The sequence below is a fragment of the Aquarana catesbeiana genome, linkage group LG11 (genome assembly GCF_042186555.1).
Source record: "Aquarana catesbeiana isolate 2022-GZ linkage group LG11, ASM4218655v1, whole genome shotgun sequence".
NCBI lineage: Eukaryota > Metazoa > Chordata > Amphibia > Anura > Ranidae > Aquarana > Aquarana catesbeiana.
In genome coordinates, this window is record NC_133334.1 from 104135452 (window position 1) to 104162896 (window position 27445).

A 27445-nucleotide genomic window follows, 5' to 3' on the forward strand; every position below is an offset into this window, starting at 1 on the left:
TCAAAAAGTCAACTGAAAACTTTCTACTTAAAATCAATAAATTAATTACCTCCCTTAGTTTGTGCCTATCACAAGTCAGTAGCATAAATATTATAATCTTATGTGTAAAGGGTCAACTACATACTACTAAGGTATATACACAGTGCAACACAAATTGGTGATGATCCACAATCCGATGAGATTACCTATGATATCTAAATACCGAATAAAATTAACATAAAATTGCCATCAGTAGTGGTCGACCACATTGTTCAGTCTGTGTATGACAACAAATGAATATAGCAAATGGTGCCCCTTACCCTGGCGGTGGTTCCCGAAGTCGTACACGAACACCCCGACATGTTCGTCAGCAACCTCACGGAACCATAGTCCCCAATCCACAGTGACATCGTACATAGGAGATAAACCGTTAGACAAATAAAACACATATGAAAACTACATATGAAAAATATTATGCTACTCAGAAATTACCGTATTTATCGGCATATAACACGCATTTTTTTCCCCTGAAAATCAGGGGAAAATCGTGGGTGCGTGTTATAGGCCGATCCCCGCCAATTTTGTGTGATCGGAGTGTTCGCGGCGATTGCCGCGATCGCTGCTGACATACACAGCCGTGTGTAAATTCAAATATGGCGCCGAGGCTGCAGGGACTCAGCGGAGCCGCGATACACATACCTGAGAGTCCTCGGCTTTTCTTGGCGCCACTTACAGTCCCGCCCAGTCCCGCCATTGGACCTGTGTGATGTCCATCATAGGGCGGGACTGTAAGCGGCGCAGAGAAAAGCCGAGGACTCTCGGGTATGTGTATCTCGGCTCCGCCGAGTTCCTGCAGCCTCGGCGCCATATTTGAATTTACACACGGCTGTGTATGTCGGCAGGGATCGCGGCGATCACACAAGGCTGCACTGGGGCAAGGCTGCACTGACATGGCTGCACTGGGGCAAAGCTGCACTGACAAGACTGCAATGGACACTGGGGCAAGGCTGCACTGACAATTCTGCACTGGGGCAAAGCTGCACTGACAAGGCTGCAATAAACACTGGAGCAAGGCTGCACTGACACTGGAGCAAGGCTGCACTGACACTGGAGCAAGGCTGCACTGACACTGGAGCAAGGCTGCACTGACAAGGCTGCAGATGGACACCGATAACGCTGCATTGATGGGCATTTTAATGTAAGTTTTTCTTCCTTAAACTTTACTCCTAAAAGTTTTTTCCTTAAAATTCCCTCCTAAACTTGGGGTGCGTGTTATACGCCGATAAATACGGTAATTGATTAACTACTGGGCATATCTGGAACGCAAGTGTCTACATTATTAAACCTATTTCAGAAAGATTATTATAAAAAGTGTGTTTAAAAAACTATTATTAAAAACAAAGAAGAAACAAATGGAAAACAAGGTGTAATCAACATAAGATTGTACATATGGAAAAAACTAATATGAATATGAAGCCATTGAAAAAAAGCATCATAAAATCAACTAGCAATCAATGAATGGGAACAGGGGTCCGCATGTCAACGACAGGTAGCAGTTCCCATTGACTCAGCCTTAAGAGATCGTGGGCGGCACAAGTCGGCTGCCCAACTACGACAGCGTCAATAACGTTTTATCTCATTCATTGATCAACTCTATCAAAATTCAAAACATCCAAAGAATATATGCTTAAAATAAAATTGATAAAAACGATTGTTAAAAAGGTCTAATGATCATAGTGAACTAATGGAGAGAACATGGTCAATCTTATATAGAAAACGCATCAGATAAAGTACGGATAGAAGAGTCACCCCAAAATCACAACACCTAAATTATCCAAGCTGTACCGCTATCAAAATCTTTATACCACGATCTGAACGAGAACAGACTGAATGTATGTGTAGTGATATAGCCATTGGGCAAATGGAATTAGAGAGATATGCATCATCCTCATTCTAATAGTCACTGATGAAACAATTTACGTCCAATTCCACGTTTAGGCCGCTAGGGCTAAGAGTATTCATAGAATATATCCAACGAGATTCTTTTTTGGATATTTCTCTTACCAAATTCGAACCCCTCCAGTTCGGATGAGTTCTGTCGATCCCCCAAAATTTTAAACCGGAGGGGTCCTGGTTATGATGCGTTTTGAAATGCAACAAAACCCGATGGTACTTGAAGCCAATTTCGATATTGTGGATATGTTCTGAGATGCATTTTTTGACGGTCCCTTTCGTGCGTGATTACATGGATATTGCAAAACGTAAACCACATGTGTGGTGCTACATGTAATAAACTATTTTATTTTAAAAGACTTATTATTCCCTGTTGAGGTGAACTCCGTCATCCCTCGAATAGGATGATTCATTTTAGCACAGGCTTGGCATCTCCTGCAGGCATAAAAGCCTACCTGATCCCAAAACATCACTGGTCTAACTGGTGGGTCGAGAACTTTAACGACCATATCGCCAAAATTAGGAGCCTTCCTATATATAAATAAAGGACTCATCGGAAGAGATCGATTCAACACTTTATCCATGCATAATACATGCCAGTGTTTTCTGAAAATGTTCTCTATTTCCCTGTATTGTACATGAAAATCGGAAATGAAACCCCACTCATGCTTAGAGTTTCTCTCCCGTGGTCTATCTTCCAAGCAGGATTCGCGTGGAATACCAACGGAAGTAATGATTCTATTAAGCTCAAGCTCATTGTATCCCTTTTGTAGGAATCTCTTTTTGATTATCTCAGATTGTGATTAATAATCAGACTCCAATGTGCAGTTTCTCCTGATCCTCATTATTTGGCCTCTGGGTATGTTTTTAAGCCAATGCGGCTGGTGCCCGCTAGTGAGAGGAAGGTAGCTATTTCTGTCGGTCGGTTTAAAATACACAGAAGTGATTAGGCTGCCTCCTTGTCTAATGATATTCACGTCCAAAAAATGTATATACTCCTTGCTGAACTCATAATCTAACACTATGTTGTTTTTATTTGAATTGAGCTCAGTCATAAAGTCGTGCAAAGATCCTTTCTTTCCTTCCCATATAAACAGGAGGTCATCTATATACCTTCAGTAAAAGAGGAGGTGATCCCTCTGTTTGGAAAAAAAATGACTTGTCCTCCCATTCCCTCATAAAGAGGTTTGCCAGACTGGGGGCAAATTTAGCCCCCATGGCAACTCCCGTCTTTTTGTGAGTAAAACGAGTGATCATACCAGAAGTAATTATGAGACCGGCAGAAGTCGAGTGCCTGTCTCAGGGAAAACTTTCTGTTCGAAAGGGATATCGTCTCTCTGAGATGGTGCCCAATTAAGGGCAAGTAGAGCATCATCGTGTTGGATTATGCTATATAGTGAAGAAACATCTGCCGTTAAAAGGAATACTTCTTTTTTATCTGTAAGGTCTATACGACTGATCAACTGTAGAAGATCCTTAGTGTCTTTCAAATATGCCCTAGTACGCAAAACACTGGTTTGTAAAAAAGAGTCCAGATGCTGTCCTAACCTTGCAGTGATTGATCCAATGCAATTAACTATTGGACGAGCTGGCGGAGTTATGGGGTTTTCATGCACCTTTTGGTAAGGTATAAATGGTGGGGACACGACAAAAACTAGGTGCCAAAAGTTTAATTTCTTTTTTGTTTAGCACTCTTTTGTCTGTTCCCAGCTTAATAAGCTTTTGAATATCTTTTTGGTAGGCCGACGTGGGGTCAGAGTTCAATTTAATATAAGTCTTATCATCTGATAGCATTGTCATGAGCTGAGAATTATAAAAAGATTTATCAAGGATGACGACTCCGCCCCCTTTTATCAGCTGGTCTGATAACAATGCTTTTCCTGTCCTCTAACTGTTTAATCCCATCTTGTATATGATGAGGATTAACGTTTTTCTTAGGAACAATCGATTCTAAATCTCTAAGTACTAAATTCTTAAAAACGTCCACATGTTGATTTGCAGCGTTTAGCGGGTTGAACAGTGAACGGTTTTTCAACCCACTATCAATCCCTACGATATTTTCATTTGTATTATTAGCAACAACTGGATCGATATTGAGAAAATACTTCTTCATATTAATTTTGCGGATATATTTATGTATGTCCATGTACACGTCAAACTTATTTAATGATTTCTTAGGGCCACATTTAAGGCCAGATTGCAAAATATTTGCTTCTTTGTGTGTTAACTCAGTATTGCTCAAGTTGTAAATTCCTATGGATCCTGGTCCCTCCTTTTTTTGGATTCTCCTGCCTGCCCGACATCCCCTTCCTCTCTCTTTTCTCAGCGGTTCTGATGGTCATTGTGGCACTCTCTCTTGGTAGGAAGGTTTCCACCATCCTTGCTGAGCAGGGAATGGGCACAGGGGAGCTACTGGTCCTGGGGACCGATGTCTGTACGGCCTGTTCGATCGATTGCCTCGAGTTCCCCTCCTCCCTCACCCTAAAAAAGGACGGTGGAATGGGAGTTGCTCCATTCTTCATTTAGAGGGCCAAATCTGTTGGAAGTAGGGACATCCAAATGCTGCTCATTGTGCATGTATGGATAATAGGGCTGTGTGCCTCTTCTATTCCCTCCTCGGTTGCCTCTCCCTCTACCTCTTTTTCCATTAGTCTGTTGCAGGACCGGCCTCCACTGTTGGGCCTGTTGGACCGGGGTAGAGTGTTCAGTCAAATTGCGAAGCATTTCTACAGATTGTGGGAGTGGAGTAGAGGGGGGATTAGCTATAGAAACTGCAGTAGTGGATGGAACAACTTTGCTCTGCCAAGCATAAATATTATCAGTCCTAAAATCATTCATGTCCCTCTGGAATTTTTGAACTTTCGTTTTTTGTGTATCTTTATCTATTTTATCAAGCTTTTTATTGATGGAATTTTTGAAGTCAGTCCATTGTTGAGTATCTTTAATGACTGTGTTTATTTGGATGCTACAACAAAAAAAGTAAAGGGGTATAAAAAAAAAATTAATGGGGGGTGGGTGTTATCTTTAGCAGTTATTGTAGCCATAATAGCCATGACTTTTCTTCCGAACAATTTGGACTCCATTTAGATCACATTCAATCAAACTGAGTCGATCGACCAGGGCAGGGCAGAAAATTAATGATCATTTTGCATCGATCAGCATCACTAAGATACTTTTGTTCATGAATACGATCGTACCTTGATTGATCAGATTGTGGGATTACATGTTGGGAACAGAGATGTCATTGATAATGTACATTCATAAGTTATGATCGTAACTTCACCATTGATTGAAATCCACTTTCCTGTGTACGGCATATTGGTCAAATGGGTTGTCAACTATAAATCAATAATTTGGAAGAGAACATTCGGAAAATAAATCAATAATTTATCGAAGCGTATGGCCACCATTTGGCAGAATCATTGTAGTTGCTCAGCTTGCCTGCTTCTAGTGGCTAATCTACAAATGTATACATAAATGGCTTGTTCAGGAAAACTGAGTATGTGACGGACCTGCCGCACGTTCCATTTGAGTGCTTCCATCAGTATACCGCTTCCTCCAGTCTGAACATGGATATCAGATAATATAGCCGCATATTGCAATCAAGAACTAGGCAGGACTTGTTTGGCTGCAAAGCTGGAACTTTTATTGAACAAACTTACACAGAATATATACCCCATACAAGGACACCCCCCCCCCCCCCCCCCGATCATATTACCCTAACAATACAGACTGCGGACAGCAATATAATTACAACAACCAATCTATACTATAAACATTACGTTAATTACACAATCTCATTCCAGGTCAGACTTCCCGATCTTTACAATACTGAATACAGTGCACTGTACAATACACATTATTACAAGTATAAACAGAACCCAAATTTGCTAGCAGACAGATAATAGGCAAGTTAATTAGCACAATTACCAATGGGTGAAAGACCCTTAGGAGGCACACTAGACCTTCTTGCAATAGACACAATGTAGCAGGCAACCCCCGACGGGTGGCTTGCTGATGACAACATCAGCTGTGAGTTCCAAGCTGGCAGAGACCATCATGGCCTCCTTAAAGCGGGGTTCCACCCAAATTTTGAACATATTCTCTATGCGTTCTCTTCCTTGCCTAGATGCTGACATGCTGTGTAAAAAAATTTAAATCGCCGTAATTACCTTTTTTTCTAATCTTCTTAGCACTTCCTGGTTTTCCTCCCATGGGAGTAGGCGTGTTTCTAGCCTCTCCCAGACCTCCCACAGTCCCCTGGGAGCTAGTCTCAGGCTTCCCAGCATGCATTGTGCAACAGCGTCATCACAACATCTCGGTGAATGCTGGGAGCACAGCATTCACCGCATCCAGGAAATACATGCTTGTGGCTTCAAATGCCCACAATGAAGATGGAAACTGCCTTCAGTGAATTTTATAAGTTATTCTTTACAACGAAATCGGACACAGGCGGACTTATTACACAGAACATGTGAGTAGATAATCATGAGAAGAAAAGTTTGTGAATGAACTCCAAAAAAAAAAAAAACGATATATAGGTGGACCCCCGCTTTAATAATGTCCTTTTGCATTACATAACCGAACGTCTTCCTAAATGTTTGTAGCTCCCTCAAATGCCAGGGCCCATAGTCGGTAGGCTAGAGGCTAGCATTCAGTCCCCTCCAAAAGCCTCTGTCCCGGGTGAATCTATCACAGAGTGTATTGAGGTTTTTTTATACTGCAAATACTAGTAAGTTCTATGTCGGAGAACATGCTCAGGTTTAGATGTTTGTGAGAGTTTCAGTTCAAAAATAGTGAGGTATCTTGTTAGGTAAGATAATTGTGAGGCAAGCATTGTTTACATACTTCGGTTTACATACTTCTTTTTATTCTTCTATTGCTTTCATGTAGTGTTTTGTATATTGGGAGTGGAGTGCTGCAAGACAGTTGGACCTTGCATTTTCACATAAGGTTCCTCAGAACAGGAGAATTTATCTCCCCCAAAACATTGGTTACAGGTTTCCTATTCACTTCTAGTATATTTTCTGTGCATGGCTACTGTTAACACTTTGCAGATGCTCACTATAAGATTTTGCATACATTTGATTTACCATGTTTTTTAATTCATGTAGTATTGTTCCATAGGCATCTATTTCTTTTCTAATCCTTCTTGTGTTGACTAATTGGAAATCCTATACAGCAACCTTTCTCAACCTTTTTTTAACATGGAGACACCCTTAAAGAAACTTTGAGGTCTCGGGAAACCCCTTCTAATAATGATACTATTATTATTATTATTATTATTATACAGTATTTATATAGCGCCAACAGTTTACGTAGCACTTTACAACTTGAGGGTAGACAGTACAAATACAATACACTTTGATACAGTAGGAATTAGAGGGCCCTGCTCCTTAGAGCTTACAATCTAAGAGGGAAGGTCAAGAGATACAAGAGGTAATAACTGTGGGTGATGTGCTTATTGAGAAGATAAATGTACAGTTGTTAGGTGGGGGCCAGATAGGCTTCTCTGAAGAGGTGAGTTTTCAGGGATCGTCTGAAAGTGGATAAAGTAGGAGAAAATCGGACGGATTGGGGTAGAGCATTCCAGAGGATGGGGGAGGCTCTGGAGAAGTCCTGAAGGCGAGCATGGGATGAGGTGACAAGGGAGTTTGAGAGCAGGAGGTCTTGGGAGGAGCGAAGAGAACGATTAGGTTGGTATTTTGTGACTAGGTTAGAGATGTAGCTGGGGGCCAGGTTGTGGATGGCTTTGTAAGTTATAGTTAGTATCTTGAATTTAATTCGGTGACTGAGTGGCAGCCAATGGAGGGATTGGCAGAGGGGTGTAGCAGACGCTGAGCGGTTTGTGTGGTGGATGAGCCTGGCAGCAGCGTTCATGATGGACTGAAGTGGTGATAGCCTATTTAGAGGTAAACCAATGAGGAGGGAGTTGCAGTAGTCGAGGCGGGAGATGACCAGGGAGTGGATTAGAAGCTTTGTGGTGACATTGGTTAGGAAGGGGCGTATCTTGGAGATGTTGCTGAGATTGAGGCGGCAAGCTTTGGATAGTGATAGAATGTGGGGTCGAAAGGTTAGTTCAGAGTCCAGGATTACACCTAGGACCTTGGCGTGGGGAGATGGGTTGATAGTTGAGCCGTTGATATTGACAGGGAAATCAGGGGAAGTGGCACCTGAGGGAGGAAATATCATGAGCTCGGTTTTGGATAGGTTGAGTTTGAGGAAGTGATGTGACATCCAGGCTGATATGTCTGCTAGTAAGTTGGTAATGCGTGAGGAGACAGATAGAGAGCTGGGGGATGGAGAGATAGATGTGGGTGTCATCAGCGTAGAGATGATATTTAAAGCCGTGGGAGGCAATCAACTGACCCAAGGAGGTGGTGTAGATTGAGAAAAGGAGAGGTCCAAGAACAGAACCTTGGGGGACCCCAACGGAAAAAGGAAGAGGAGAGGAGGAAGTAGAGTTGTAAGTGACACTGAAGGAGCGGTGGGATAGGTAGGATGAGAACCAGCGAAGAGTACAGTCACGGAGACCAAAGGAGTGGAGTTTTTTGAGGAGGAGGGGGTGGTCCACTGTGTCAAAGGCAGCAGAGAGATCCAGGAGAAGTAGTACAGAATAGTGTCCATTGGCTTTAGCCATTAGTAGGTCATTTGAGAGTTTAAGGAGAGCAGTTTCCGTGGAGTGTTGAGGGCGAAAACTGGACTGAAGGGGATCAAGAAGTTTATTCATGGTCAGATGGTCGCTTAGTCGGTTGTAGACCAGTCTTTCAAGAAGTTTGGAGGAGAAGGAGAGTAAGGAGATGGGACGTAAGTTGATATCTACAAGACATTAGTGCAAATGTACATAAAAATATTAAAAGAATAAGGAATGTGGTGTGTGTATATAGTGTATTCAACACTTTGGGCTGCTCTATACTACATTTTCAATTATGATTTAAAACAAACATTGACCAATAGAAAATAAATGCAGAAAGTGAAAATTGTAGTGATCGCTGACAATGAAAAAGTGGCTCCTTAAGCTGGTGGTCAGTAAAGAGCCCCAGTACATTGTTGGTGACTGGGAATAATGCTCCTTTCACTGGTTGTCAGTGGGAAAAACGCCCCCAATACAGTTACCCAAAAAGATAACTGGTGGCAGGACAGCTTATCTGAGATGCAGACATTGCTCAAGGAATCCCTAGTAACCTCCTGGAGGAACCCTGGTTCGGAAAGGCTAATACAGTCTCGTGTATTGTATGATAAATTGTATTGATACATTGCACATGGAAATTGTATGCTGCTTTTGCTTTGCTTTGGTTATCACTTGATTCTAATTTCTTAAAGAGAAACTGCAGTCTGCTCACATAATTTGTAATAAAAACATCTTTGCCATTCTGAAGATTTCCTCCAACCACTTTGCATATTATTTTATATATACTGTGATTGATTCTGTACTTGCCAAATATGCTGCAGAAATCTCCCTCCACTGAATCTGGCTGCAGGAATTTTAACTGTTGGCAGCTGAAGCTGCTGCCTGTTCACTTCCTGGATTTACACAGAGGCACACCTCCAGCTCTGCAGCTCTTATTGGCCCTCTTATGACTTACCCCCCCTCCCTTCCTGACAAACTCTCACGAGAGTTGGGGAGAGAGCTGTGCATGATGTCATAATCCTAGGTTAGGCTTTTTACCAGACAAACAGGAAGTGGGCTGTATAAAGTACTGGCAGAAAAAAAAGTTTTACTATCCAAAGTTAAAACAACAAGGGCAGAGGATTTAATAGTTGGAAAGATGAAGAAATGACTGAAGGTCCGCTTTAATGATGGAATATTTTTCATACACACACACACACACACACACACTGCTTTGCAGGGAAACACTTTGCTTGTATACACAAATCCAAGGCCCTACTGGCAATTATTATTTTTTTCTGCCTATTAATTTTGACTATCATGGAGTTTGGAAATCTATGCTCCGGAGGTACGGCACATGCGCCCTGCTGCTTTGGGGCTACAAACTACCTCAGCTCCCAAGATAGACTACCCCTCTGGCCCTGGCTCTACTCATACTACATACCACTCTAATCTGGTGTATATACCCTATAGCATCCGCCCCCGAGGGAGTGTTCGCACACAAAACACATCTAAAACACAATATTTTTCCTGTGCTGCCAAGCCTACACGTGTGTGTGTGTGTGTGTGTCATATATATATATATATATATATATATATATATATATATATATATATATATATATTATAAATTCATACAGTTCTGTATAACTACTTTTTATTGATATTTACTTTGTTATGTACATTCATGAATTTATGATCGTTTTGCCTTGTGTGCATTTTGATATGTACCATTGTAATGTATTTGTTTTTATTTTTATGTCATTAAACCATGTTTAAAACACATCATTACCTTAACCAGTCAATAGCCCAATTCAGAGTCCCAATGCCCTTCCTTTTATCTAATTGAACCAGGGATGGAGGCACACGCGTGCTTCATTCAAAGTCCCAAAACTCCCCATTATTTCCATCTTACATCTTGTGTCCTTCTTTTATAATACTTATAGATTAGGATTGTATTTCAAGCCTCCCTGAATTTCTGCATTCAAAAATGTCAACTGTATTTGAAAATACTGTATATAACATTTTCAGTTTGTTGACTCAGCAGAAGAGGCCAATGTCCCTCAACAGACTCTGAGAAACTTTCCAAAACTGTGTTTGCTTTCCCTGACCAAATACACACAGTGATACTGTGACAGCAGTGCTGGGGACATGATGTATAGGCCATTCAGAATTTATTAACTAATTTAATTCCAGAGCTGGGATACAATTATTTTCTCAAATTTTTAATTCTTATGACTAAGCTTGCTATGGACAACTGCTTGTTTCAATTTTTTTATTATCAGATCCTCCCACTATATCAGTTTGTTTCAACTTTCTTTAACATTGTCACAACACTGTTGGTTTTGCAGTGAAATTGCACAGCAGCGTTGTCACCCTGTACTGTGGACATGGTGCATTAAACCATATGATCTAGAGCTAACCATTTTAGCATCCCTCAGTCAGTGTTATATGGTTTGTCCCAACCCATGTCATTTTGTTTTGCTGGACTGCTTGGTCTGCATCAGGGGCGTAACTAGAAATCACAGGGCCCCATAGCAAAATATTGTATGGGCCGCCCCACAAAAAAAAAAAAAAAAAAAAACTATGCCATTGAACAACAGATTACCACACCCATGTGGCACAGTACCCAGGCAACAGCGTGTATTAATTTCGAACAACAAAGTATGCAGTAAACTGTATGCAGTAGAGCTGGGCGATTTTCTCCAAAAAAAAAATCTGCTATTTATTTATTTATTTTTTAAAAACTCGATTCACGATTCGAATCGAGTTTTTTTTTTTTTTTTTTTTTTTTTTTTTTTTTAATGGACACCGCGCCAGTCCTGAGGAGCTGTGGGTAGGAGTTTTTTGAGTGAGGCCGCGGCTTCTGCCTAGTCTGTGGCGTCCGGCCTCGCGGTCTAGGCCGAAGCCGCGGCCTCACCCAAAAACTCCTACCCACAGCTCCTCAGGACCGGTGCGGTGTCAGCGTCGGTCCTGGTGAAAAAAAAAAAAATCAATTTGCTGAAAATTTGAATCGATTTGACCTCTCAACTCGATTCAAGATTCAAATCGATTTTTTCCCCAGCCTTAGTATGCAGCCCCTGAAAGACACACAAGCATACCCCCATCAGTACAGACACCCCCTACCTCAGTACAGACACCCCTCAGTACAGATACTCCCCTTAGTACAGACACCCCCCCCCAGTGCAGAACCCCCCAGCATTACAGACCCCCCCCTCAGTGCAGGACCCAACCCCCCCCAGCAGTACAGACATCCCCCCAGTGCAGACCACCCCCCTCAGTGCAGACCCCCCCAGCATTACAGACCCCCCTCAGTGCAGGACCCAATCCCCCCAGTGCAGACCACCCCCCTCAGTACAGACCCCCCCTTAGTGCAGACCCCCCCTAGTGCAGACCCCCGCAGCATTACAGACCCCCCTCAGTACAGACCCCACTCAGTACAGACACCCCTCAGTACAGACACCCCCCAGTGCAGACCCCCCCAGCATTACAGACCCCCCTCAGTGCAGGACCCAACCCCCCCAGCAGTACAGACATCCCCTCAGTAAAGACCCCCCCCCTCAGTGCAGACCCCCCTCAGTAGTACAGACCCCCCAGCAGTGCAGACACCCACCTTAGTACAGACACCCCCCTAGTGCAGACCACCCCTCAGTGCAGACACCCCCCACCTCAGTGCAGACCCCCCCCAGCAGAACAGACACCCCCCTCAGTGCAGACCCCCCCAGCAGTACAGACACCCCCCAGTGCAGGACCTCCCCAGCAGTACAGACACCCCCCCTCCTCAGTGCAGGACCCCCCAGCAGTATAGACACACACCCCCTTACATACCTCCAGAACAGCGCTCTAATAGTCTCCACTCCAGATACACATAGTGGTGTCCCTCAAGGCTCGAGAGCAGGCTCCTCCTCCTCTGTGGATGTAAACAGAGAGGTGGGGAGGCGGCTTCGGTTCGCGCTGCTGAGGGACAGCGAGCGGTGTTGGTGGTGCGGCTGCCGCTACGCTACCCAAGGGTGTCACCCCTCTGGCGGGTGTCACCCGGTGCGGCTCGCACCCGTCTGGCAACGCCACTCATGCGGGCCCCAACTCGGCTGCGGGCCCCATAGCGACCGCGTGTGTCGTTATGGCAGTAGTTCCGCCACTGGTCTGCATATAAATGTGGAGCAACATTTGATTAAAGGCAAGTGAAATGTGGAAAGAGAATTTGTATATGTAATCATGATTACATGTAGTAATCCCATATATCAGGAATATGCAATTAGCGGACCTCCTGCTGTTGCAGAACTACAAGTCCCATGAGGCATAGCAAGACTCTGACAACTACAAGCATGACACCCAGAGGCAGAGGCATGATGGGATTTGTAGTTTTGCAACAGCTGGAGGTCCGCTATATGCATATCCCTGCCATATAGTATCCAGTGTAGTTTTCACTATAGTGGGCCTTTAACTTTTGAAATCCTCTATTTCTCATAAACAATTGGCTCCTTTCCCTCCTAATCTTTGTGAATGGAATTTATGTATTTCATGCTTAAAAAGATAATATAACATGCTGTACATGTTGAAACTTCCACGGATCCATGTGTTTAAAACCTTTAGTAAAATTATGAAAAAATTCTTACAAAAATCCGCAAGTATTGCACAGCAATAAAAAGTACAACATGTGTTCAAACCTGAGCAGTTTACAGTACTTTTTTAGAAGAGCTTCAATGCTCAACATGAGGATTCCAATTGTATTCCAAGGTATCCTTTTACACCTGAGTGTTGTACCATTTAGTTCCCTTTCACACATGCAGACCATTCATTTCATCAGTTCAGTCGCCTCAAAATGGATGAATATTATCATTACTCATCCGTTTTTTCATCATCTTTTTTTTTTTTTTTACATCCACTACCGATGCAAAAACGGATGAAAAACTGGCCATTTGTCAGTTTACATCCATTTTTCCTCAGATCCATTTTTTTAAACGGAAGAAAAATAGAGCTTTGATCAGTCTCAAAAAAAGGACGATGATGGATGTAAATAGATGATGATCCTTTTACATCTATTTTTCCATAGAGATGCATTAATGTCCGTTTTTTCATCCGTCAACAGATGGATGAAGAACTAACAAATGGACAGCCTGTGTGAAAGGGATCTTAGGCTTTTTGCTTGAAGCTGGAAAAAGTCTCCATAGACTGCAATGGGAATGCCTAAAAGGCACACAATTTGTTGTCTCTCCATCCCCTAGTAACTAGTTTTCTATTGGCTAAAAGAAAGATGCTCAAGCCTGAAAAATGTGTACAAATGCACCTAAAAATGCTGCAAAAAAACTTGAAGAAGCCAAAACCGAAGCATGAACCTAGCTTTTTGTGAACTGAGGCCATGAGTTATACTGTATATGGTCCGTAATGTCTTTAGATCTGTGTACACTTGGCAATTAACTAGGGCTAAAAAAACAAATCATCAACATAATTGATTATGAAAAGTTGTCAACTATTTTCATAATTGATTAGTTGGTCAGCCAATTAGTTTGCCTGTATAAAGAATGCATTATTTGTTTTTGTATAAAAAAAAAAAATACAGTGCAACACATATACAGTTCAGTGCATCATTCATACATGTCAGTATATACAGTGCAGCACACATACAGCTCAGTACACTGTAAATACATGAATCAGGGCTGCTCTGTGCAAAGCCATTACACAGAGCAGGTACCAATTGTATGACAAGTTTGTTGTTAAAAAAAGACCAACATTCACAATCACTTCAGGGTTTGTGTAAAGGAAGATCATTATCTGAACCCAGAGAAGCTGAAGGCTGATAGACTAGGTAGGTAATATAAAGCATTACAATTACATTTAAAGTAAAGGTTTACCAGTATTGTTCAATGATTATATCCATTAAAGTCTCAGCCTTTAGTACTACTTTAATAAGATTTATATTCCCTCTACACCCTTCATGTCTGATTCCCAGTTCAGTTAACCACTTTAGCCCCTGAAGGATTTACCCCCTTAATGACCAGGCCATTTTTTGTGTTCTGGCACTGCGTTACTTTAACTGTCAATTGCGCGGCCATGCGTCACTGTACCCAAATAAAATTGATGTCCTTTTTTCCCACAAATAGAGCTTTCTTTTGGTGGTTATTATTCACCTCTGCTGTTTTTTTTTTTTTTTTTTTTGCGCTATAAACAAAGAGAGCAACAATTTTGAACAAAAAAAAATTTATTTTTTACTTTCTGCTATAAAACATATCCAATGAAAATATGTAAAAAAAAATCAAATTTCTTCATCAATTTAGGCCAATTTGTATTCTTCTACATATTTTTGGTAAAAAAAATCCTAATTCACGTCAATGGATTGGTGTGCGCAATAGTTATCGCGTCTACAAACTATGGGATAGATTTAGGGACTTTTATTTTGTTTTTAATTTTTTACTAGTCATGGCAGCGATCAGCGATTTTTTTTTTTTTTTTTTTTTTTTTTTTTTTTTTTTTTTTTGGGGGGGGACTGCAACGTATTGGAGGACAAATTGGACACTAAGTGACACCAATGCAATGGTCAGTGCTAAAAAAAATGCAAAAATTACACAGGCAGACCGCCGTCCTGTCATTCCCCCGAGCAATCGCAGGACAAATAGAGCTTTCATTTGGTGGTTATTATTCACCTCTGCTGTTTGTTTTTTTTTGCGCTATAAACAAAGAGAGCAACAATTTTTGAAAAAAAATATATATATTTTTTACTTTCTGCTATAAAACATATCCAATAAAAATATGTAAAAAAAAAAAAATCTAATTTCTTCATCAATTTAGGCCAACTTGTATTCTTCAGCCAGACACGCTGATTGGCTCTCGCTGTGATCAACCTCTAATAATACATAATATCTTCTGTCTCTTATTTTCAGGGTAGATTAGATATTTTGTTCTCTATCCATATAACTGTTTATATTTACCACTGCATATAGATATTCAAGAATACATTGTCTTTTTTTTTTCTTTTAAAATATACGTTTTTATTAATATTCAAAAAACAGACAACAAACAAAAATGAATACTTGCAGCAATTAAAGAAACTATATACATAGAAATAGGGGTGCAACGGATCAAAAAACTCACGGTTCGGATCGTTCCTCGGATCAGGAGTCACGGTTCGGATCATTTTTGGATCAACAAAAAAAAAATCTCCCCCCACTGTAATATCCACAATCTCCCTATTGGCAGAGTATTGGCAGAGTATTGGCAGGGTATGGAAGAGTATTGGCAGGGTATGGAAGAGTATTGGCAGGGCATTGCAGGGTATTGCAGAGTATTGGCAGAGCATTGCAGCAGGGCATTGCAGAGTATTGGCAGGGCATTGCAGAGTATTGGCTGGGCATTGCAGAGTATTGGCACTGCTGCCATCCGATCTCTCCCCTCCACTGTACAGATCATTACACAGAGGGGAGAGAGGAACCGGCGTCATGACATGACGCCGGTTTGTTACAAGTGATCGCTCCGTCATTTGACGGAGCGATCACGTGTTAAACGGCCGCCAGGTGTAACAGGATGGCTGCCGCTCCGGAGCTAGGCCTAAGCCGCAGCCTCTCCTATGGCTGAGGCCACAGAGCGATCCGCGGATCGCGGGTGTCCCGTACGGATCAACCTCCGCGGATTGGATCATGGATCAATGACGATCCGTTGCACCCCTACATAGAAAACAAAACACGCAAAAAAACCCAAAAAAAACCCCGCACACATACATGCATACATTGGTCATACCTGGTTCCTATGCCAGTTTAATTTTAGAGAAAGGTGTTATCCCATGTTACATATGTACACCTAGAGCCCAATAACTAATGGAGAGATTGCAAAGAGTCCTATTCCTCTAGGAGGCTATTGAGGCTGTAGAGGGGTCCATGAGCCATTTGGACCAAACCTTTTCATATTTGAGGAGACAACCCCTATTTATATATGTTTCTTTGTATAATAGTAAGCTATTATTAATGAGTTGTTTCCACAAAGTCAGCGATGGGGGGGTGGTTTTCTTCCAACTGAGAGCTATAGGTTTATGTGCATAGAACAAAAGCATCCCCACCAAAGTACGCCCTGCTGTCGTAGGAATAAATTGCTCTGTCAGACTTAGAATACATATTGGCATTGATCGTTGCAGTGGGATATATGTTATTTTGAATATAAAAGCTAGTATTTCTTCCCAATACCTTACAATAGCTGGACAAGTCCAGAATATATGGGTAAAGTCTCCAGGAATCTCCCCACATCGCTAACAACCAGGAGCAGAGTCTGAATTAATTTTATTTAATATATGGGGGGTGTAATATGCCCTGTGGACTATCTTAAACTGAATAAGTCTGTCTCTCAAGGAGACAAGAAAGTTGAAGGGAGAGTCCCATATATCATCCCAATCATCCTCATTAAGTTCAGGGATATCCTTAGACCATTTTGATCTTAATTTCTCTAAATCAGGGAGAGAGGCAGTTGTTAAGTGAAGATACAATTTAGATGCAGCATTCTTTGTGCAATCCAACCTAAGAAGCTTCTCTAAGGAAGATTGGACTAGTTGTAGAGGAGAGCCAGAGAATTGACAGCTGAAGGCATGGGAGAGTTGAAGGAAACGAAAAGAATACGAGTGAGGGATATTGAAGTCGGAGATTAGTTGGGAAAAAGAAATCAAAGATTTATCCAAAATGATCTGTGTCACTGTTTTTATCTTAAAATTAGTCCAAGCATAGGGGTTGGGTAGTGAATAGAAATGCTCCAGAGTGGGATTTAACCAGAGGGGAGCATTAGGTGATATTGCCTGTAGGGGATATTGTTCAATTTTGAGGCCCTCTCCCCATACACGTAGCGTGGTAAGCATAGATGGTGTCAATGAATATGGAGCACGAGGGCCCCGAAAGATCAAAAATTTCAGCGACTCTAGGGATCCCAGCACTGCTGCTTCTACCTGAGTAGCGGAATTTGAGGTATCTGGGTTAAGCCACCAGGCCGTAGTTACTAGCTGAGAAGCCAAGTAATATTTATGGAAATCTGGACATGCCAAGCCACCTTGGGAGGTCGGGCGTACCAAAGAATACACTGTCTTCTTTACATAATTACTAAATTATACACCAAACCTTTTTTAAAGTTGTTTGTTTTGATTAATCGGGGAAAAAAAAAAAATCGGCCAACGTATCGATTATGAAAATAATCGTTAGTTGCAGTCCTAGAATTAACATAACCTCTTCTGAATGAGTTGAATGTCTTGTACATCTTGCTTCAGATTGGTTGCTGCTCAGCTGGGATTTGCTATTAAATAAAAGACAAAGGTGCGCCCACCCAGGAAATGCAGCAAAGTTAAAAGAGAAGTATGGGTTTTATTTATTTATTTTTTTTTAGAATCATACTTATCTAGGTGGATGCAGCATGGGTCCGATGCTGCATCTGTCCCCCTCCGCCTCTGCACTGAAAATCAAGCGATTGAACGTCGCTGATTGCTTGGTTCTGACAGTTCCCGAGCAGAGAGTAGACCAGTGTTTCTCAAGTCCAGTCCTCAAGGCACCCCAACAGGTCATGTTTTCAGGCTTTCCATTATTTTGTGAAGAAAAACAACTGTTATTTCATACCGTGCTAAAGCATTAAAAAATAATGTATAAAATATAATATATTTATAATGATTATCAAGTGAATATAATATAAACAGAAAAGTCCAATGATCCACCACCGATTAGTTAGACCCACTGGTAATTCTTCTATACATCAAACGTGACGGTGTAGAAAACATATATATGGCTAATGTTTCCAGTGTATCTCTTTCCACCAACTTCTAGGCAAATGTCCTACTCACTCATCAGATGAAATTGACACCCATGACAGGTAGTGAAAAACAGCAAGACAAACGAATGTCCAAAGAAATGGCAGCTCAGAGTTAGGCTCAATCACTGAATAGAAATGGCATCAAAGACAAGAACAGTAGCTCCTCATAGTGCAGTACAATTTAGAAAATGTATTAAAAAAATACAGGTTGCACTTACATAAGCAGAAGATAAAATCGTGTTTTGTAAAATGGCAGAGACGCCAACAGTGTTCCAACAAGCGGCGTAAGTGACGTGGCACGTATTATTTTTTAAATACATTTTCTAAATGGTACTGCACTATGAGGAGCTTCTGTTCTCGTCTTTTTGATGCCGTTTTCATTCGGTGATTAAGCCTAACTCTGAGCTGCTGTTTCTTTGAACATACGTTTGTCTTTCTGTTTTTGACTACCTGTCATGGGTGTCAATTTCATCTGGTGAGTAGGACATTTGCCTAGAAGTTGGTGGAAGGAGATGCACTGGAAACATTAGCCATATATGTTTTCTACACCGTCACGTTTGATGTATAGAAGAATTACCAACACTTTGTGTGTCTAACTAATTGGTGGTGGATCATTGGACTTTTCTGTTAATATCATATTCACTTGATAGTCATTATAAATATATCATTATACATTTCTTTTTTAATGCTTTGGCGCGGTATGAAATCACAGTTGTTTTTCTTCACATATTGAGGCTTTGAGCCTTTACACCTGCTGCTGTGTTTATACACTGATTTTTATTAATATTGTGTTATTGCACTGTATATCATTTTGTTTACATTCCAGGGTGCACAGGTAGAAGGGGTTTCTGAGATCCCCCTTATTTCTTTTGTCTTTCCATTATTTTGCACAAGTGATTTGATCAGTTTCGCCTTAGTAATTACCACAGCCGTTTCATCTGAGGGAAATCCTGAAAACATGACCTGTTGGGACGTCTTGAGGACTGGAGTTGGGAAACACTGCTGTAGACTGTCAGTCCCAGCTCTCTGCTGTGCTCCCTCCTCGCTCATTGAAGCGCTGATCTATGGAGGGGCGGGGCAGCTGGCTCAGTCTCTCAGCGGCTCGCTGAGAGGCTAGGCGGGGTGTCAGTCCAGGCATCTGGCGGATCCAGACTACCATTGTCAAGATGACTTCAGCCCGCTCTCTGCTGAAAACGGGTAACAGGAGTGCAAAATGAATTGCACTTTTGTGATCCATAGACATAGATCCATAGAATAGCTAAACGAGCTTTGTCTGGACTTCTCCTTTTAAAGACCATTGGTCTCTGTAGAGATCCACAATAACTTTGCACATGTACCGGTACCCCCGTAGGGACTGCTGGATATTGTGGTCCACCTGTCACCCTGCCACAGCCTGGCATTCACTTCCCAGTCACTCTTGGGACAATGAACAGGCTGTATGTTTGTTTTGTATTTTATTGAGGGATTTTGAACTTGGATAGGGTAAGGAAAATTGTGGGATGGGATGGTGTTCATCAGGGAATTAGGTGAAAGTGGTATGTTCTCCTGGTATACCTGGGCTCTTAGTAGATATCATGGGAACAGATTGACGCTTATCACACGTACACACTGTACACAACAATCTCAACTGTAAGAAATTGCAGGTTTTACCAAGGCTGGACAGTGTATAAACCCTCTAAGAAAAAGTCAAAGTGAGGGTTCTAGGAGAGGGAAGAAAAGGGGAAAGGAGGGCAAAAAAAATAGTTCAAGATAGGGTGGGGAATGACCCAAGGGTAGTTGGGCAAGGTGAACAGGCTTGTCTCTAAGTGGACATCAAGGTACGGAATTCTGGAGAGAACATAAAGTCCTCTTCTCAGTTTTTAAGTAAAATCGCACTGAAGGAAAACTGCAGATCAAATTATCATGAAATATATATATATATATATATATATATATAGCCAAAACTTTTTCTTAAAGGTTTGGATAGTGTAGGAAATGATTATTAACCCTGTCAGGTGATCTTTGCAGTCCATATCCCATTGTGAAGATTTCCTTACGCTTCGTCTCAGGGACACATCAGTAAATCATTGGAAATCTCTCCAAATAGAGAGAAAATCCCCTCTTACGCAGTCCCTATGACAGGTGTCCCCACTGGAGGATTCACTCCCACCTCCTGTTCTAGTAAGAAGTGTTAACATTTTGGATTACTCATAACTTGCCTTTCTGGTTAGCCTAACTGAAAGGGCGAATCCCTCCAGTAGGCACACAGCCAGTAATAAAAACCTTTTTACAAGGGTGGTAATTTTATTTTATACAAGTAAAAACCTATTGGGTTTCCACCATTTTCTAATCGAGCCCCCCCACCCAAAAATGCGTCTACAAATACTTTGAAGTGTACTGTAAAGTTTACTTAGTTATGTTTCTATTAGATCTTTCTATAACTACATCTACATCTGAAAAATGACAGCTGGGTCTAGGCAGCATAGGCTTGGCTGTTCTCTTTCTGATGCTGAGGCTATGGGGGATATGTGGGTGCAATTTTTCTTTAAAGGGTAATTCACCAGATAGGGTGTTTGACTACAGATTTCTTGTGGGCAGGCCACACACATCCTATGAATTTGGAGCACCTATTGAAATAGCTGAGCAGTGCTATGGAATGAGTTGGGGGTACTGGAATAAATGTGGGGTTTTGTTGAAAATGTGCTGGAAAGGTAAGTTAATGGAACTGGCTGTCATGATGTCAGAAAAATATAGTAATTTTTCTGCATTTAGGAATGGAAATTCATGGAAATGACTTATTACGTGTGTCCTGGACCTTTTGCGTGTCAGAGGGCATGTTTCCACATCACTTTGTATGTTGTTCACATGGTATCTGAACAATGCTTTCTATTTTTTGTTCCATGTTAATGTATAGAAAGCAACGGTAAATGTTGTCCTAACTAAAGTCCTGTCACTGTTTAAACAAATGACGGTTCTGTGTTTGTTGTCTAAGCATAATAGAATGTGTTTTTCCAAAGTACATGTGGATGTGGTAAGAGCTGGTAAACATATCACAGGTACCTTAGCACAGATTCATCTTACGTGTAAATCTCTGATTATTTCATTAAACCTTGGCCTGATCTGGGTCAGTTGCAGTGGTTTATTTATTTTTAATAGAACAACAAAGTTCTTAGAACCCGAAACATGATGGACTGTTATTGATTTATAGTTATAATTGACATCAGGACTAGAGAAAGGAAATTGAGGCTTAGCATGTAGAAAGCAGAATCTGGTTAAACCATTTACATTCTTGCAATAATTGTTTATGTGAATAAGGCAGGCCGTACCCAATATTTATAAGTGTGCTGGTTTAAAGCGTTATTGTAATGTCACAATGTCACCTGGGCTGGATTTCTTCATAACCAATACAGGCCACAACCTAGAGGGGCAGGGATGCCATCCACATGGAATAGTTTTCAGCTTCAACCTTAATTATGCCAGCATCCAGTCATTAACCAGTCTTGTTGCTTACTGCTGGTAACACATTCCTGCATGTACCTTTTTTTGCTGGTGAAACGGCATACTGGGTGCGTACACCTAGAATTGAACTTTAAGCAGAACACAGTGAATTTTTGGGTACAGATCTTGGTGCCTTTAGCAAATATTCAAAGAGAATATTTGAGGCTGAAGCTGAGGTCAGTTGGTGCTATGAGATCTTCTAGTCAGCACTTATAGGTGCAGAGCTGGCAAACCTTTTTTTTCAGCTTTTCTATTGCCAGCCTCTGCATGTCTTGTTTCCATCATGGCTAAGCTTAAAAAAATTGACAATAAGAAAGCCATTGCTGGAAAAAAATTGAAACCTTTGAGGTTTGTCATAAGCCATGTTGGAGTAATGTTATATGTGGAAACAGGTCCTTTGGTCTTATGAAAATTGAGTTAGTATGATATTTAGGATGCTTTTCATTAGCAGAGGTTGGGAAACTGGTCAGGATTGAGGGCAAGATGGTTGGAGCAAAGCAAGGGAAAATAAAAAAGGAAGGGAAAAATATTATATAAGTGATACAGAAAGGGATAACCTTCTGAGTTCAAACTTTAATGTGTTTAACATATCTATGGCTTCCAATTTTTTTTAGAAATTAGGCAAGGGAGTCATTAAGTATACTGGTAAGTTTGTTCCTCTTGAAACCATTTTGCAGCTATGCACGTGACTGACTGTAACTGACTGCCTTTTCTTAGCAAATGCAATGACCTGTTTAGCAAATCAGAATTTAAAGTGGTAACTTTTGTACTGAATATTGTTGAGTGTTATGACCCTTGAGTGTGGAGCATATCGATTGTCATTATTGAAAAGAGTTTGGAGTAATATACACAATAGGGCATATGCCCAGTGACCCAAAAGCACATAATTCAGATCCTAGAGACCATTTCATATGCCCACCAGTGTGTAATTGCATTGCAGGCTCTCCTCCCTGATTTTTTTTTTTTTTTTTTTTAGTGTTTTATATGGGGGAGACTAAGTACCAACACATCAGCACCATATACGCAGTTTCAGCTGCTATAGTATTTTACATTTGGGAATGCAAAACTTGATGTTCAACAAATCTGGCATGGTTTTATTGGGGGGGGGAAAGAGTTTTCAACCACCATCAGATTTGAGAGGTATGGGTTGATATCTAGTTAGTGGGCTTGATTTACTAAACGCAAAGCTTAGTAAATGTGGTAAAGCTCTGCTATCACCCAATCGTAAAATCTGCCATCACCCAATCGTTTTTTTTGCACCTGATTGGGTATTCTTTACAAAGTGAAGTTTTACCACATTTACTAAGCTGTAGGAAAAATGAGTGCAACTGTACTTGCAGAATGCACAGTCTAGTTGCCTTTAGTAAATCCACCCCGTATGTGAATTTATAAATAAATAAGCTTAGTAGAACCAGGATTATGGTAGCACTATTAAACTGTAAGGCCCCGTTTAGACTTGTACTTGGAGGGTGGCAAAAATGCACGGTTGAGCTGCATTTTTGCCACCTACTAACCACCCCCCTTAAGTCTCAATTAGCAGCGGACGGGGGGTTTTACATGCCACGTCTGCAATGCTTTGCTTCGTGCCCGTGGCAAAGTTGACATGATTTGTAGCGATCGGCAGGCAGCAAGCCCGACTACCACTACACATTCAAGTCAAGCACCACAAAATGCCCCTCAACAGTTGGGGTGCGTTTGTCAGCAAAAATAGGGTTAAAACAGGCGGTAAGGAGGCATCGCATGGCTTCCTCACCTCCTGCCAGTAGCCTCTGGAGCACAATCCAAGTGTGGAACAGGCTTTAGAGGCAAGGGAGATTTAGACACATGTATAAATCTACCCTAAGAATGTAGATGTGATTCAGAAGATAGGACAGTGAAATGTGCACTTAATGTATATTTGAAGCCAAAACCCTTTTTTTTTTCATTTTGAAAAAAATATGTGATTATAGGATTGGAAATTTTCTCCTTACTTTCTGTCCTGTAAACGCCACAGGAAGTGAGAGGATAACTTTCCAATGTGAGAGAAATCCAATGTCACAGGAACAATTGTCCCTATTGGGAATACTTCCCTTTAATTCTCGTGCTGGTGTCAACTCAAAATTTTGGATTTAGCCTCACTTTCATTATCGATCACACTGGGAATCAGGACAATTGGGGAGCACATGCATCACTTAAAATCTGAGCATTTTGTGGTGAAACCTTCATACTTCTTTGCAGAACCAATTGGCAGAAAAAAGATTTTAGTTGTGGGAACTCAAAATTGTGGCAAGACTTGGCTGTAAGATACAGGCAAGTATGCATAGGTCGGAGGAAGAGGGGCAGAGAGGATAAGCGTACTTTGTGTAAATGTGCACCTATTCTTTGGTTGCAAATGTTAGGCCAACAGAAGTAGCTATAGGTCAGCAGTTGGGCCCTCAAAGGGGTCTGATAAACAGTGTGCAATATAGATAAAACCAATCTTTTTTCATTTTAGATTAGGGAAGGGTTATAACTCTATTGGGGATAGTTCCTTTTACTTGCTGACCCATAGTTAAACAGGAGGGGAAAGTAAATCCCTCCAAAGTGAAGGAATCCATGGTTGTCAGCAGAACTAGTGTGCTCACTGGAGGATATCTTTGACCTTCACTCACAGTAATAGTGGTAAATAGGGTATGTAGAGGTTAATTTACCAACACTGGAGAGTGCAAAATCTGGTGCAGCTCTGCGTAGAAGCCAATCCGCTGCCAGGTTTTGTTGCCAAAGCTTAAGTGACCAAGCTGAAGTTAGAATCTGTTTGGCTACCATGCACAGTGGCACCAAATTTTGCACTCTCCAATTTAGGTAAATCTCCCCCATAGGGTGAATCTCCTTAACGGGGGGAGCACTGACAGCACTCTATTTAAAGCAACAAAAAAAAGTTTTGTCTTTTAGTTCTACCAAAACCTTCAAAATGAATTTTGCGTTGTGATAAATATTTATTTTCTTTACAGAAGTCTGCCTCCCCCCTCCCCCCCAATCCTGCAGACATGGAACATCTGGGCACCCCACCAAGGTGCTCCCCCTGTCTTAGAGGAAGGAAAGGGTATAAAGCGCCAGTGATATCCTCAGCATCTCCTTTGGTCAGAGAGCCTGAAGAAATGATGGGAAAAGCCAGGGAACTCTTCCAACTCTGTGATAAAGAAGAGAAAGGGTTAATAACCAAACGAGATCTACAGGTAATTTAGCCACTTAAAATATGTGCTTACCCCAAAGAGGATCCTTTAAATTTATTGCGGCATCAGTGGACTTTTGAAAATATAGCCTACAAACAAAATCAGGCAAGACTAGGTTTCATTGTTGACAAACAATTATTTCCTTTTTTAACAATTTGATAAGACCCAGTGGAGTATAAGGTTAGTCATCAAAAATCAAGAAAGTTTGCTCATCATTGAGTGATCTAAAATTAGACTCTTCCTTGTTGTTGTATTCTTGTCTATAGGCTAAAACAGGAGTCTCTAAACTATGACCCTCCAGTTGTTCAGGAACTACAATTCCCATCATGCCTAGTCATGTATTTTTCAGGGACTACAATTCCCCTCATGCCTACTCATGTTTTGTTCAGGAACTAAAATTCCCATCATGCCTAGTTATGTCAATGTGAATGTCAGAGTTTTACAATGCCTCATTGGACGTGTAGTTCCGCAACATCTGGAGGGCCATAGTTTGGAGATTCCTGGGCTAAAATATCGTTCTCTTGAGTCTGCATATGATACTGCCTTGTACAATATGTCCATTATCTTAGCATTAGCTAAAAAGTAATCCAGTAAATTTAATTTGGATGTTGAAGCTACTGATGAGCTTTGAATTTTCATTTTAATGATTGTGTCAAAATATCCATAATCAACATATCTGTACACTAACTCCATAAACATTCCCATAAATTGTTTTTCTTTGATGACCTTTTATAGTATCCTCAAAAGCTTTCACTTTTGTTTTCTTGTAGCGACTGGAAAATGAACTTCCGCTCACTCCCGAACAATTGGAAGCTGTATTTGACAGCCTGGACCAGAGTAATAATGGTTACCTCACTCCTGTGGAGTTCAGCATGGGTCTTGGTAATGTTACAATTCATTCTAAGAATCTTTTGTATAAAATGTTTTTGTGTTGACCTGTTGTGTCCAAAGTAACCTTAAGCCAGCCATAGATGGTGCAATTTTCTTTTCTGCAACCACGAGTTGGAAGAAAGAAATTTGCTTGATGCCCCCATCTACACAGGCAGTGTTGATGGGGAAATCCTTCTGGCAGAGCTATTGAGGTTGATTTACTAAAGGCAAATATACTGTGCACTGCAAGTGCAGTTGCACTAGATCTGAAAAGAAGTTCTATTATCCAATCACATGCAAGCAAAGATGCTGTGTTTTTTTTTTTTTTTTCCTTGCAAGTTCCCCTCAGATCTGGAGCAACTGCACTTTTAGTGCCTTTAGTAAATCAACCCCATTGTGTGGGGGTGCACAGGGAGCTGTCCTTGCAAGGACAACACACAGTTATTACTGCTAGTGGCTCAGCCACCATTTACCATGCTGGGGTGGTATAGACACAGCGGAGCTCTGCAGGGGATGTTTACCTGGTGACTGCATGGGAAAGTACCTTGATATATGGAAGCATATGAAAAGTCTGAAAAAACTACCTGTAATTCCAAACTACCTAACAGCACCCAAACTGCAATTACCCATGTTTATTCTATGTTGGTCTTTTGACTAATCATAGTGCACTATTGTGCTGGGTTGCTGTATTACAGGTATATATACAGACCAGCATAACTTTTTGGTGACACATCCCTGTAATCTTCGCTGTGCCTTGGATACCTGCCCTTTTGTATGCTATTATGAGTATAATGATAATGTGCCTAAGCTCCTGAAGAAGAAGCATTCAATACACGCAACATGTGGCGCTGAGCTGATCTACAGCACACCTCCTATTTCTCTATGCTACATCTGATGGAACAATACCAATGAAAATTGGTTCTTTTGACAATAAGTAGCCCAATATCATTGGTTCAATAGGTGGTCTGTTAAGTGTATCAAGGCAACATTGTTGCACAATGGATAGTCAATGGTTTTAGCATGTAAATATGTTGTAATAAAAAATGTATTTAATTTTACTACGTTGTCATTGTGGTGCCTATAAGGTCAAAACATGAATTCCTCAGATTGGGACTTTGAACCGGGCCACAAACAGTTTGATGGTAAAAAAAATATTCAAAATTTATTACACATTATTAATATATAGCAACATGAACATGGGGATATACGCAACAAACACAAATATTGGGAGCAGAAATGGAAACAGCTGCAAGGAAAGGCCCAGAGATTTGTCAGACAGAACGTCCAACGCGTTTCAAAAAACAAAATGCAGATCTTCAGGGACATAGGGCTTGCGAGTTCCAGATCTGTAGCTTATATCTATGATAACAGAACGTATAACATCAGGAGTATGCAGAGATACATAATATGCATAAAAACATATACATGTATGTTGTATACATTCTAAATACATTTAAAAAATTTAAACAATAAAAGCACAGCTGAGCATACTGACCCCAAATGTTGATGCTCCACCCATAAAGACAAAAAAAGTAACTCAAAAATGAAAAGAAAGCTATGTCCGTCAGAGCAGCGCACAAGCAACAGAGAACGTGAATGA

At 41.0% G+C, this 27445-nt stretch overlaps 2 protein-coding genes across 2 annotated transcripts in view; both read left to right on the plus strand.

Moving 5' to 3' along the window:
- The window catches only part of RPLP2 (ribosomal protein lateral stalk subunit P2), a 483637-nt gene that overhangs the window by 315484 nt on the left and 140708 nt on the right, over positions 1-27445 (plus strand). The window lies entirely within an intron of this gene.
- Positions 1-27445, plus strand: part of CRACR2B (calcium release activated channel regulator 2B) — a 140236-nt gene that overhangs the window by 54992 nt on the left and 57799 nt on the right. Inside the window, exons 2-3 of the mRNA XM_073604824.1 lie at positions 24754-24978; positions 25746-25857. Of these exons, the coding sequence (XP_073460925.1) occupies positions 24790-24978; positions 25746-25857 (301 nt within the window). The 5' untranslated portion in view covers positions 24754-24789. The remainder of the gene's footprint in view (positions 1-24753; positions 24979-25745; positions 25858-27445) is intronic.